This window comes from Corella eumyota, chromosome 3 (assembly GCF_963082875.1).
Source record: "Corella eumyota chromosome 3, kaCorEumy4.1, whole genome shotgun sequence".
Lineage (NCBI taxonomy): Eukaryota > Metazoa > Chordata > Ascidiacea > Phlebobranchia > Corellidae > Corella > Corella eumyota.
The window spans coordinates 1,315,214-1,329,739 of record NC_137492.1 but is presented as its reverse complement, the minus strand read 5'-3'; the positions used below and the strand labels follow the sequence as shown (position 1 = coordinate 1,329,739).

General features: G+C 31.0%; 2 protein-coding genes across 2 annotated transcripts; one reads left to right on the top strand and one right to left on the bottom strand.

Moving 5' to 3' along the window:
- Nucleotides 1-161: 161 nt before the first annotated feature.
- Nucleotides 162-4,620, top strand: LOC145745636 (uncharacterized). The gene is made up of 9 exons (XM_082563768.1): nt 162-353; nt 1,113-1,264; nt 1,669-1,778; nt 2,032-2,188; nt 2,631-2,771; nt 3,008-3,127; nt 3,355-3,523; nt 3,852-3,954; nt 4,023-4,620. The coding sequence occupies exons 1-9, from the start codon at nt 332-334 to the stop codon at nt 4,399-4,401; spliced, it is 1,353 nt and encodes a 450-aa protein (XP_082419894.1). The 5' UTR covers nt 162-331; the 3' UTR covers nt 4,402-4,620.
- Nucleotides 4,621-4,797: 177 nt separating this feature from the next.
- Nucleotides 4,798-9,788, bottom strand: LOC145744757 (uncharacterized). Its single transcript, XM_082562697.1, has 3 exons — nt 8,748-9,788; nt 8,260-8,425; nt 4,798-6,228 (listed from the first exon to the last, which is right to left on the bottom strand). Exons 1-3 carry the CDS (start codon nt 8,921-8,923, stop codon nt 4,840-4,842), a joined length of 1,731 nt encoding a protein of 576 aa, XP_082418823.1. The 5' UTR covers nt 8,924-9,788; the 3' UTR covers nt 4,798-4,839.
- Between the last annotated feature and the right edge of the window lie 4,738 nt (nt 9,789-14,526).

Here is a 14,526-nt window from a genome sequence, read left to right as displayed (position 1 = left end):
TTTTAGTCTTAACTAAATTTTTTTAGCTTTGAAATAAGCAAATATAAAAATTTGACTCCATAGAAATAAAATAAAAAACTTGAATTTAAATTTATGACGGTACTCCACTAACTGGGGCTTTCCCGTGTGGTGTTTTTACTTTAATAGCTATTTTCAAAAGTCAGAAGGTTGTTTATTAGTTCCGTTTTATTTAAAAGCCTAAATATACTCATTTTTATAAGGTAAAACAGTTTAAATTTTAAAGAATCTTATTAAAAAGAGTTTAGAGTTTTGGTATTTTGATTGAAAAGCATTCTGAAAACTTATATTGTCAGATTATAACTTGACAATAATGGACGTTACTACAGTCGATAGTAAGTCGATAATTTACCTTTTTTACATAATATATATCCTTAAATTGAATTAATATAGTTTGTTAATGAATGTGTACTGCAATGGTAACTTGTAATTTTAACATATAATGTATGTAAAGCACTTTCACAGCGGTTTTAGTTCGAAGGTAATTTGTCATGTCATGAATATATCAAAATCACGTACCATATAACAAAGGAATATTTGTTTAACTCAAACTAGTCTATTTATTTCAATAACCTAAAATGTAAAGCAGGATATTACATAATTTCGATTTTGTTATAAGCTTTTAGTCAATACTTTAAATAAAGGCATTGATTAAAACAATTTCTATGACTTATATATTGTGTTTGTTATGTATTCAATATACTCATTTGATGAATTGTTTAGAAAATTTGTTCATATTGTATTATGTAATATAGAAAACTGCTGCCCATTCTAACATAGCCCCCACGTCATTTTATTATATCAAGTGAAACTCTGTATTTAAAATGGTTTATTTTTAGTCTGTGCTATACATTTTAAACCGCTAATTTAACTAATGATGGCACTAAACGTTTTCTTACATTTTACATAATAAAAAAGTGTCTATACTAGCACGCTAAAATTATTCACCCAAGCTCATTTTAAACCCTACTTTGGCCAACAGACTGTTTCATTCAAAGTACTATAACTATTAATTACGGGTAAATATAAAGATAAGGACAACTTGTGCCGTTAACATGTTAAGGTATTACGCTAATGTTTATAATGTTTTCTAGTTCCAAAGACGCTCGAAAAATGGAACACACGAATGCTGGAACTATTGAAGGAAAATGAAGAGAGGAAAGAGATGGAACGAGAAGCATTTTTTCTTGTGAAACTTCTGAGCGTTCTTTACGATGGGGATGGTGTTGATAAAGATAAACTAACGGTAGGTTTGGTGTATTAAGTCGATCTCTTTGTCGGCCATTTGTATACTACCAACTTGTTTAGTGATTATAAATGTCAGCTTTTAATTGCTAACGTATCTAATTTACGTTTTTGCCTCGTACTGCGTGAGTTTTTCATTTACTTTCAAAGTCTTAAAACGAGTTGCTCAGTCTTTGCCTGAAGTTTGTTTTGCAAAGCAAGCCTTACTTCATCGCACAACATAAAATTTTAAGCTTATGGTTAAGCCATTCCAGTGTAAACAGGTTTATAGCTTAAAAACTTTATTACTTTCATGTTGAGCTGAAATTTGACGTATTTATAACTATTTTTATAGCTTTTCTTAGGCGTTTAATAGGTAACGTTTAAATATGTTAATTTACGTTGATTTTTGGTTAATTCTTTCAGAAACACCGAGATGAAGTTGGTGAAATTGTCGCCAAAAATGGGGTTGTTCCGATCCTTCAAAGATACATGAACATACTCACAGAAAACGGGAAAACATATCCAGAAGCTGGGTAAGAGTAATATAGAAAAATGTTTAATTATTTGAAAATTTTAAGGTTTTTACCACCACGAAAGGCCTGGTTATATAGATTGAAGTTACGTTTTATTTATTAAACCTATAAAAAGTATAAAAAACAGAATTTAAAAGTTGCCCGAATACCTAAAACAACCCTTTTAGTTTTGTTAAAAACGCAAGACAACACTTTATATAAACTAGTTCTTTTTAAAGTTTAGTCAGTCACGTTATATTTATATTTTTTTAAGCAAAACTGAGTCAGAATACTTTCAAGCGATTCGAAGTATTTTCTGGAACTTCAGCGACAAAAGTTTCGAGTTTTGCAGAGAATGTGAAAAACACGATCTATTTGATTTTCTTGCCAACGATTTGAAATGGTTTAAACCCATTTTCAGCGACAACACGGTACACAGTTTTATCTTTTTTATATATACCAAGGCATAGGCAACAAAACACATGACAATGGATTGTGTTTTTAAAACAATATATGTAGGTATAGTATTACACTTTACACCATGGCCTACTACTTTCGTAATTACTTCTTTCTTGTAAGCCTTAAACCTGTGTATACACTTGCTTATTTTGACTGTAGTGCTGTATTTCTGTGCTCTAGAATTTTGTAAACATTAAGCTAAACCCAATGATGGTAAATGAAACCTTTTTACTTTATTTAATACTATTTTATTGGCGAATTTACTGCAAAAATAAACACATCACTATGGCCGTTACATTATATTAAACTGTTTTCCTAACTTGCTTTTAAAACGGTTTATTATAAACTTTTTAAATAGGTTTTTACATTATGTAATTACTGTGCATTTCATCTTTTTATTACTTAATATTTTAGACCAATGGGCAGCGAATGTATGAGGCTTTCAGTATTTTACATAACTGCGCCAAAGCTGGCATAGATCGAACCAGTTTTACCAAAATCGAGGGACTAGTTGACCTTGTGAAGGAATACTGGAAAGATTTGACTGATTATAAGGTAACCTGATTGTTCATCACAATCTCGATTTATAATTAAACTTGTGACGTAATTATTGTATCATTATATAAGTAACAACTTTATTTTTTGTATAGCCTAAGTAACTTATTCGTTTAAAAAAGTAGCTACTGTTAAATTTTAATAACTTCAAGGCCTATTTTCTTAATTTATTTAGCAAGGTTAAAAACATACCTTTTTTTTAATCTTAATATATTATTTGTTTTTGCTTTAAACAGCTGAACAACGACGATGGGCCCTACATGATTTGCAGTTTCTTTTACGGTGCCATAGCTGACGAAGAACAGCTCAAAGATTTTGTTTTTAAAGATAACGAAGTCATTGAGAAATGCATTGGGGTAAGTTGGACTTAGTTAAACTAAAATTTACACGAAGTACATTAACATGTCGATTTTTAAAGACTATTTAATTTAAAATTGCCTTATTTTTTAACATTTTTATTGTTTTTAAAGTTGTTTTTACTGTTTAAACAGCGCAGACTTCAAGCAGTTGACCATACATATATGTAGAACTTTTATTAACTGTATAACCTTATTTAAATTACAATTTAAACTTATTTTACCAGATTATAGAGAAGGCCATGCACTCACCCGACCGATCTTCTGATGGTTATTCAGTTGTTGAAATCATTTATGGGTTAAAAATGATCGCTCGAAACACTGAAAACAGGAGAAAGATTTGCAAAAATGAAAGCATTTTGACCACCCTGCAAAATATAACAAACAGTGACCACGGTAATATAAATATTATTTTATATTTATAAGTCTGTCTCTTTAAGTTAGTTATAAGATGTTTAAGCAGCCTAGCAAGCCTTTCAATTTGTTTAAACAGTTTAAGGCGAACTTAGCTTTGTTAATAAAAACTTGTTATACTTATGACCTAGCAGATAGCTTATACATTTCAGTACTACGAATGAAATTTCAGTAGCTTATAAAAAACAGTAAATATTTAAACTTTACACAATTTTAAGTGCTTAGGCAGGCAGTGTTAATTAATTTTAAGTATAGGTACTAGAAAGTTGTTATTACCTAGTTCTTAATTAACTTATAACTTTCAATATAGCGGAGGATTGCGAGGCCGCTGTGCAAGCAATTTCTATTCTAATGGATGCTTTACCAGAAGAGGAAAACAAACCTGAGAGCAAAATGGAAGTGGATGAAAGCAGGTAAATTGACTTTGTTGTTATTTGACGTTTTAGTGATATAAACATGAGATGTTTTTATAATTGTTTAGTCTGGTACAAAGTACATCAAAGTTGACTTTAAATGAAACCGCAAACGATGGAGATGATGAAAAGGGGCAAGAAACCGTTGAGATGAAACAGGAATCTAGTAATCAGGATTCGAAACCGGAAGAAGTTGCAGAAGATTTAAAAGAAATCGTAACACCAGGCGTCGCTAAAGATGAAGATATGGAGGAAATCAAAACACCAGGTGTCGCTAAAGATGAATTTATGGAGGAAATTAAAACACCAGGGGTCGCTAAAGATAAAGATATTAAAGAAATGGTTACACCAGAGGTCGCTCAAGGAGAAGATTTGGAGGAAATTATAACCCCAGGGGTCGCTAAAGATGCGGAAGAAGCGAAATACGTAGACGAAGATTTAGACTAATTAGTTTAAGCATTCGTAATTTATTAGTTTAGTATTTTTTTACAAATTTTTATTATTTTGCCTGGGAATACTATATGTCAATTCATCATTGTATATGAAGCCGCATTTGCCCTTAACCTTCAAGATGCACTTTAAATTATTCGTCCCAGAACTTCAATTCTATTTTTTAATTTTGTATCTACGCATATTCTGTAAATAAATTGTAATATATTTGCACAATTGGAAATTCTATTAAAACTAGTTGGTTGTTTTTTATTTGTTTAAAACAAACAACATCCTTCTATAATGAGCTATTATAAGGTTCATTCTTCGATCCAAGGCTTTGGGTTTGGTTCTAATTGTCGTCAATATTTCTTTTGTATCCTTTGTATAATTTAAACACAATTCAGTGATATGGCAAGGTCATGTATTTATTGGCGATCGTATAACATATAAAACTCAACAACAAGAACAACATCGGTCAACTAAGAACCTGCGGTAAGCTTTAAAACAAAAGAACAAAACAATTGGGTTGATGGCAAAAGTAAGTGTTGAAAAATAACGACATAAATCGATTATAAGCGACACGTAGCGGGCACTCAACATAGCAAATAGGTTGGTTTCTTGCTGTAGGATGTCACTTATACAAGAAGGTAGCTGCGTAATGGTGTAAGCCAATACAATGGTGACTAGAACGTAGTTTAAGGCTCGCTCTCGTGATGCGTTGCATAAAGTTTGTTTCACTGCTCTACTGCTCTTCCTTCGGACGCTACATCGTCTTCTTCCATGTGGAGGAAGGGAGGTGTTACCGAGGGTGCCGCCCTGGGCGTTGGACCACGCAAGGGACAAGACTGACACCCCTGATGCGCAGGCAAGGGAGGGGGTGAAAGGTGATTGGGGGGAGGTTTCAGGGGTGGGTCGATGTGATGACGCAATGGTGCGTAAACTTCCGTTAGAGAGAACCACAACTGGGCTTATGTCAGTGAGGTTTTCGTTGGAAAGTAAAGGAGAAAGTCTGGACTGGTATTGAGCATAAGCTGACTGTGACATATTCCGATCCAATGAAAATCCATTTTGACTCCGTTGGATCGAGTTTTGATGATTCGTTCTGTTACTTAACAAACTGTCGCTGGGGTACGTCACAGAGCCTATATGTTCCACGTCATTTGTTCTTTGACTCATCATCGTTCCGCCTCCTTCAATTCCGTTTGTGACGTAATAATTGCCATTACATCCCGCGGTGGTGGTCGAAGTGTTCCTGTAACTCTTTACCGAGTTCCGCAATCGGATCGCGATTAAAACAGAAAACAACAACGAAAAAAATATCGGCAACAAGAAATAAAACCCGAGAAACCACCAATGCTTATAAGCGAAATAGTTCTTCAAAAATATCGTCAAAAATGAAGGCAAGTGGCCCTCGAGTGACGTCATACCAACTTGGCAAGTCTGGTAACGAACTAAGATGTTAGTTTGGTTGGTGAGGTCTTCAACTGCCTCCACTCTTACAGGTTTAAGATTGGGTAATTTGGTTAATCGTCTGTTCCTGGTTAAAATGTTTAAGTCAAGATACTCGCTGTACTGGCCCGGAGTTAAAACACGTTGCTCAGCTACGACGTCTAGCGGTTGTATAAATTCGCCAGCAGGTGCAACTTTTTCCACAGTTTCTCTAAGAAACAGCTCGGGACAGGCGAGAAGAAGGGCGATGATCCAAAGAATGAGGACTTTGCATGCTCCGTGTCCGCACGAATCTCCCGCGACCTCGTAACCTTTGGTCACGTGACCCGCGCTTCGAAAGCGATCGATGGCAAGCGCACATAAGCTTAATGACGTCACACCCAGAAAAGTTAACTAAAAAAAAAAAGAATAACTTTTAATAAATATTTAAATCCGTTACTAATTTGGTTTCACATATTTCGACCCAGTTTTAATCCCAACAACCCAGTATGGCCCTTTAATTCGCCTTTCGCACTTGGAAATCATGTTAGTTCCGCTACAGCGATTATATAGCTAATAAACCCACAATACCGTGAACAAATATGTTGCGAATAATTGAAATTCTTTGGTTAACAGTTAATGGTCCACGAACATTTTCTCTGCTAATTAAAACAGAGATTCACACGATTTTTTCTTCATTTTACTTTAATAGCAATTTGGTTTTTAACTTTAACCGTTTTTATGTTATATTTAATGTTATTTTGTAATTTTAAATTTTGGACGAAATTGGCCCTTTAAGATTTCCTATAGCGCAGGAAATATGTTTTTATGACGTAATATGCTGACGTCATAGGAACGATTTATATTTATGTTTCCTTCGAGTAGTTTATAGCTAAATATTTAATAATCTAATTACGTTAAACAACTATATAGTTTTAGCTAATTTTGGTTATTTTAACAGCTGAAATAGTAAACAAAAAGTGTTTTGTAATAATAAATATTAACTGAACTTTAAGTTTTTTTTAAGCAAGAAATTTAAAAGTCAATTTTTTGGAAAGTTTTGTTTCATTTTATTGTCAATGATCTGTGAAAATTTTTTTTTAAAGTGAAAGGGTTTTGACATTATACGACCACGACATTTAAATTCCTTTTTGGCTTTTAAGGAAATAAAAATAAAATCGAAAACTCGCTTTAAAAACTCATCGACCGTGAATTATTTAGACTAATATATTTATCGAAAACTTTTAACGAAAAAATGTTTGGAATTTTGCCTTAAGTGCGTTAAAATTTTCGCATTTTTTAGCATTAAATTACATATTAAGTATACAATAACTGTTTATGGTATACTTTATCAAAATAGCTGACGTAATTTCTATATAGTAATAAGCGTGGGTATAGAGCTAATACAAAGGAACCAATGTTGTTTTATAAATTAACTTATAATAGGTAATTGAACTATACATAAACATATGTATCAAATACAGAGGGAATTTTAATTGTAACAATTGTTTAAATTCCATTGGAATGTATAAGCCTATCAATATACTAAAACCTTAATTAAGAATGTTTTTAAAATGCTGTTTTTTATGGTCGGTGAATATTAAGAAATACATTTTAAAACAAACTTTTCAAATATACCCAATACAGCGTTAATTTAAACCATTTTTAAAAATGAATTTACAATTTATGCAACAATTCGTTTTGTTAGCTGGCTACATTGTTTTTGGATGTACTAACAAGCAAATGTTGTGGTATAACAACCATGTTACCAAGCTTTGGAATTCGTACACAAATCGTAAATATCACACTCTGCTGTTGTTCAACATTTGGCCCGGACTGAAACCTAATATCGAATCAACGATGGCCTAATTAAATCTTTTATCTGAAACCGAGCGCAGCAAATTTCTTTTTGTTCAATCTTCGTGGTCCGTTGCGACCCCAGTATAAAGCAAAGTGCTTTTGCGGTTCGAAATCCCTTTATTTTGTTGCAAATACAGCGACAAACTTTCTATTAACGGGTGTTTTATTTAAAAATACTAACGACAAAAGAGCTCTAATAGTTGGCAACTAAACTCCCCCCTTTTATTTTAAGCTCATTATTGTTCTCGGCGGCAATTAAACAAAACACACGACCCGAAAATCTCGGAAATTATTTGTTCAACTGCTGGTTAATTGCGGCTGTCTAGGGAATAGAGCTCCACAGACAGATGCTATGTGTGTGTTACAGACGATTCTGACAGGTTTAAATCAATCATAAATAACAAATTTTACCATTGTTGTAAAGGTCAAAGCATTAATTTTTAATTTCGACTTATACCCAGTTTAAAACGGTCGTATTTACGATTTAAAATACAAAATTTTCAATGACCGCGCACAATCTCAAGATGTCCAAATTTGGAACATTTAAAATCATAAAATTTTGTTAAAATAAAACTAAAAAAATACCTGTAAAAATGGCACAAGTCTACATGATATATCTCCAAACATCCATTCCGACGTCACAAGTTCCATTGATGACGTATAAGCGGTCGCTGGAAGGCACGTGATGAGATAAAGCAGGTGGGTTACCGCTAGGTTGGCCAGGATTACGTATGCGGAGTAACATGATAAGCTAGAACGCCCGATGGAAAGATAACACAAAAACGAAAAACTTACAAAAACTTATGAAAAAAACTTAATATTTTAGCTTAATCCAGTTTTAAGTTGTGCAAGTTTAAATTGTGATAGCCTTAAATTGGCATAATATCGTTGGTTTATTTATCACAAACTATAACTAGCCAATGCAATATATTGATTTGTTTTCATATTTTTAAATCAATATTTTTCGAGGCTTGACCTAAATTTAGACGAACGACTTCATAACATTATCTCTCAATTGATTAATTTGACAATTTATAAACTTATTTTTAAATTTTAAAAATTGTAATATTTACCTTTTGCTTAGCGTTAAAAAGCATAAAAAACAGCAATGGCCGATTATTCCACTAAACATTATTAAACAATAAACTGAGACCATGGTTAGGGCAGTAATTTGTGTATTTTTATCAACTGTATCATGGTCGAAAGGTGAAAAAACGTAAACTCCATTTTCAGGACTGTTTTCTTCCATCTTATTAGTTTAATCAATAGTCTTAAGTTTTTCTAAAAATACAAAATATTGATTTAATAAAAGTATTGTAATTACATTTAAAATTTAGCAGCAAAAATCGATTTTAGACTAACACAACTTTTAGATGGTCATATATCACAAATACTTAATTCGTTTTCTTTCTAAATTGAATACATTTCACCGTCAAACTGTCTGATCCTAAAAGCAAACATTTAACAAAAAGCTGAATATCCGGACTTAATTATTTCCCGACTGTTTACAGAAATAATTAAAAGTAATCCGTTTTGAAACAGACTGCATAAGTACTTCTAACTTTATTAAAATAACTTTGTTCAGTCATGCAGTAGATAGGATTATTACATGTTGTATCACAACTGTTCATCAAATAATGATCATTCCATTTTTGACAAAGGATATTATGGCGTACTAGTCTGTTATTTATCCTATGTTATCTTGCTATTACCAGCAATTTTTGCAGCCTGAGATTGCATGTCATTTGCCGGCACTGTTATCAAGCACTTAGCGAGGTAAACATAGCTGTTTTCTAACTACATATTTACACTTTAAGTCCTTGTATTTTGTCTGCGTTCCCTTGTAGGGTCTGACCCTTTTTTCTTATCGATTTCCATTTCAAATTTTGCTTTAAATTTCCTGTAGACCTATATTGAATACAGTCTGCAGGAACGTAAACTTAAAATTTTCCAAAACCACAATCGTGATCGAGTTATACGTGATCTCCTTAACAAAAGGTTGTTGATGTGAATCTTTTATTTCTATAGAGAAAAACAAAAAAGGCAATTTCTTTATCTCTTTACAAAATCCCTATTTAATTTATCTATGTTTTCAATAACTTGGAATATCTTCAAATCCTATTATTCTCAGCTTTGATATATTAATGCATTATATATAAAAAACTACTTTGATATTAAATTAATTATAACGTAATTTATAATATCTGATCTTTGCAAATATGCAAGAATATTTATAAAAAAAACAACGCCTTATGTTTAAAATGATAAATTATTCTAAGGGAAAAAATTTAAAACGTATCTACTATTTTTAAACGTTTAGTACGACTTAATAAATAATTTATACTAAAAATTTAACGTGTTATTTCTGTTAACTTTGCCTAAAAGTTAGACTAACAACTTAACCCCTATTTTTGTTTTACTAAAACTTACCAAAACTCCTAATTTTCAAGTTTTTTAAGAGCACTTTGGCAAGGCTAGAAGTACCAGTCCACGACCTTGACAAAATGTGCTGGGTTTAAGACTTCAGTTGGTTTCCTAAGTTTGGATCCCATATTTTATCCAAAACTAACTGTTTATATAAAACCGCTATCGTGTTTATATAAGTAATGACCGCCCAGGAACTAGCTGCGCTACGACCCAATTGCTAACAATACAACCTTTTTTTATATGGACACTTTCTCACAAAGGGCTTCTGATCACTATTTTTGTATTCGATGACCAACTTATAAACAAACAGAAATGCTTTGATAGTTCTTTTTAAGTGGTTAGTCATATCTCATCAAAGGTGTACAAGAGTAAAGTATTTTTAATTGCCCACTTTACCGTTTTTTTCAAGTTATATTAACTGAAATTCGATAAAATTTGTAGATTCAAAAAATGCTATTCGAAACTTACATTGGTTTGCTGTATCCCACTATTAATGTTACTTAGTAAAACCTTGACTTTAAATTAGGAAAAAAATTAACTATGTATACTGTTTAAATTTAGCAGATTTTTTTAATATGACCCAACTCTGAACCTTTAAGTATCGAAGCTTTCCAACTGCGAAAGCACAAAAGAAATCTTTATTTGCGCAGGCCAGTAGGTCACCCGTTTTCAAATCGATTTACCTTTACTAAATACAATTTTTGGGTTCGATTTATTCTCGATGTGGGATGGCCGATTTCACATCTAAAACTTTTGTTAAAACCCAAACCCAGTCTCAAAGTGCAACGGTTTGAAATATTAATGACCTTGCGGTATTTACAATTCGTTAACTTGCTACCATATAAGCTTTATCTACATCAATATAAGATATTACTTTAAAAAATAACATTGTTTTCTACAGCATCTTATAAGGACCAGAAACTTCTTTGAAATTTAAAGTCTAGATGTCCTAATATAGCTTTAAAACTCGAAAACTTCTAAAAAATAACATCGTTTCTGGTACCGTTTTAAGTTAAAATAACTTCAGTTCTGTAAACAAAAATAACTTAACTTTCAAAGTGGTATTAAATGTCCTCAAAACTTAAAAGATTTCGCTGTAATTCGACCCAGACTGCGGTTAAAACCCGATATAAAGTAACGCAGTAACTTAATCTTCGTTTAAACTTAATTTCACTAATGACGTCATCTTTTTAAGTTGATTTTGATGACGTCATGTATTGATTGAAATCTCCGATTTGGTTAAACTAACAAGCAAGCATCGTAAAATCTCAATTTTTTAACAGCAAACCAAATAATTGATTACATTTTTATTAGCCTTGGTGTATATACTAAATACACTGCGATCAACATATATCTTATCTATATGTAATTACTTATCTGATACTCATATCTCTATATCTGCTTCTAGAATACTGAGTATGTAAATATTATTGTGGAATCTAGAGTATGTCATTGAAGTATTAAATGACACATGTTTTAAACAAGAACACGTGTTTGTTAAGGGTAATAAAATACAGTTAAAACAAAAGTTAAATTTTATATTAAAAATAATTTAAAAATTGTATAAAATAATAATACTCGTATATATATGATAATGTAGCGCTTTACCGCAAGAGAAAAAAGAAGATAACTTGTTTTTAAATAAAACGTTTAATAACATGTATTTGATAAAGGTTTAAAAGCTCAAAAGTCCTTGAATTGAAATTTTGAGTGAGCTTATTTTGAATTATCGACTTAAACCGGTTTTGTTTCTTTGTTTAATGCGGTTTAACGTTTTTTATTACGTCATTTTCAACTTAAAATCATGTTATAACATCCAGCAACAATATTTGTTCAAGGAATTTTTTAAACTGGTTTTAAATTAGCGAACTGCTCTTTGCTTAAATGTTACCTTTTTTGATTTGGAATTTTTAAATTTAATATAATTTACATTAAAACTTCCACATTAATAATTTAGGTTCTTTCACCAAAATATTTGACTTGCTAAGCTTTTATTGATCGCAAACGTTCAGCTATTTCCTAAATATTTTACATTTTTTAAACTTTTTTACTGACTCATTTTTGCTTGACTGAAATCTAATTTTTCTAGCACAAAATGTGAATTATTTACATGCTTGTGATATACAAATTGTAATTGTGTTAATTAACGCTAATAAAATTAGTGAAATTAATTACAAATTGACTTAACGAACAACTGATCAAATAAAAAAATTGCGAATTTTGTTTGTCGCCTTTTAAAGATTAAATTAAACAAAATTATTAATTAGACTAATTAGGTAGAGCCCCAATACTTTAAATTAAATAAAAAAATTATTATAAAAAAATGCAAATTTAAATTGTTTTTTTAACAAATTTAGAATTTGTTTAAATTTTTTAATAATGAATTTAAAAAAATATTTGAAACCGCTAGGTTGTGATAAAGAGTAAAATTTTGATTTTAAAATATTTATATTTACCTGTTACGTAATAAGAAGCATTTTTAAAACACGAATTTAAGTGAAAAAAATTAAAAATAATTTATTTCAAAATGAAATTAAATATTTCAAACGCTTTAATTGCCATAGCAACAGGCAGTAACGAGATTGACGTCATCGTCTCTTCTTGTATTTTAAGAAGAAGTGGATTTCGAGTGACGATAGCTTCGGCTGATGGTAAGTTCAACTTTTTATCAAGTTTTAAACAAAACAGAAAACTGATTTTTAATTGTTTTTTTGTAGGCTGGTCTGGAGTTACTTTAAGGAATGGACTTACTATAAAACCTGATTGTAGTTTAACACGAGCTTTTTCAACTCACGACGACAGGTTTTGTAATTATGATAATTGTTAATTGGCCAGTCTGATATTAATTAAATTACACCAATTTTTCATGATATTTTTTTTACATTTCTTGCATAAAAAAGGTCACTTAAGTTAAAGGAATTTAACATATTTTCACAGTGTTCCATTCGACTTAATTCTTCTACCAGATGGCGATTATGTTAGTATAGAAAGGTTGGCACAGCATGAGGCGCTTTCCGGATTTATTAAAAGGCTTTTTTCACACCCAGCTTACAAACTAAAACCTCTTAAATTTCCCGAAGAAAGTCGGCTTTTGTTGACATCAAATAAACATGATTGTTACGTCATTGTGGCTGGTTTATCATGCAGTTTATTTCAAAAATGGAGTCTCCTGCCACGTGGTTTGGGAATACTAACTTGGTTTATACAAAATCTAGCCTCTGATACAATCTACTTTACCGAGGATAAACTTAATACCAATGTCGGTCTTGTTTTTTGTTCCTCTACATCAAAATACGATATTGGGAATACAGTTCATGCTTGCAAGCAAGTTGCATTTAATATTCTAAAATCAAAAGGCCAAAATTACAATTTTAAAATGGAGAATTCTGAGGACAAATTCGCGTTTATGAAAAACACAAATATTCATTTTTTGGCGCGATTGTTTGAAGTCTTTTCCAAACTTCATCTTTTTTCTATTTCCTGGAAGGGGTATTTTTCTATTATAGAGAACGCAATATATCGAGGTATAGCTCGGAATACTGAACATTTCAACAAAGGTTATGGCACTTCTACTAAAGCCAGACAAATTTTATGGAAATCGTTTCAACATGTTTATGATAGACTGATTGGAAAATGGTTTTCACTTTTTCGGTTAGGCAAAAGGTGATTAAAAATAAAATCTAGTTATAATAACTTATGCAAACTAACGTTAGCTTTAAAATATGTTTTTTTTTAATCTGAAAACAGTCTAATCATAGTTAAGCTTTTATTAAATTGTCTTGATAAGTAAAACCAATTGTTTATTATTTGATTATGTTTTAAAAGTAATAAGTACTTGGTTTACAAGCTAAAAAAGTAGAAAAAAATTGCTAAAAAAATTTATCTGTAAACTATTTTAAAAGAATACAATTTTTTTACTTTAACAGTATAAAAATTGATTGTATTAATTGAAAATTGTTTTTTTTTTAACATTTATAATTTAGAATTAAAATCATTATCTATGTTTTGCAGCCGAATTCCTCATACTCATGTAGGTATTCTAATCCAAACCGGGGTAGACGAAGGTGCATTGGCAATAATGGCTACAACTTTAAAGATGAACGGAGTTTTAACACACCTAGTAGCTTGTGATCGAAGTATAATGAAAACTAGTGAACCCTATGTTACTACCAGAAACTTTTTGCAAATTCGGGTGGACGGATTTATCGAAATGTAACACAAAATTGTTTACTGATTAATAAGAAGGTTTACAATTATCTTATAAGATAAAGGATTTTTTCATTTAATTTTTGCCTAAAATAAAGATTTAAATTCTTTTAAAATTTACTTTTATGTCGTAGATCCAAGTTTAAATATGATGTAATAATTACGATGGACGGAGATATCAAACTACACAATAACTCAAATTTCTTCTCAAAAGACAAT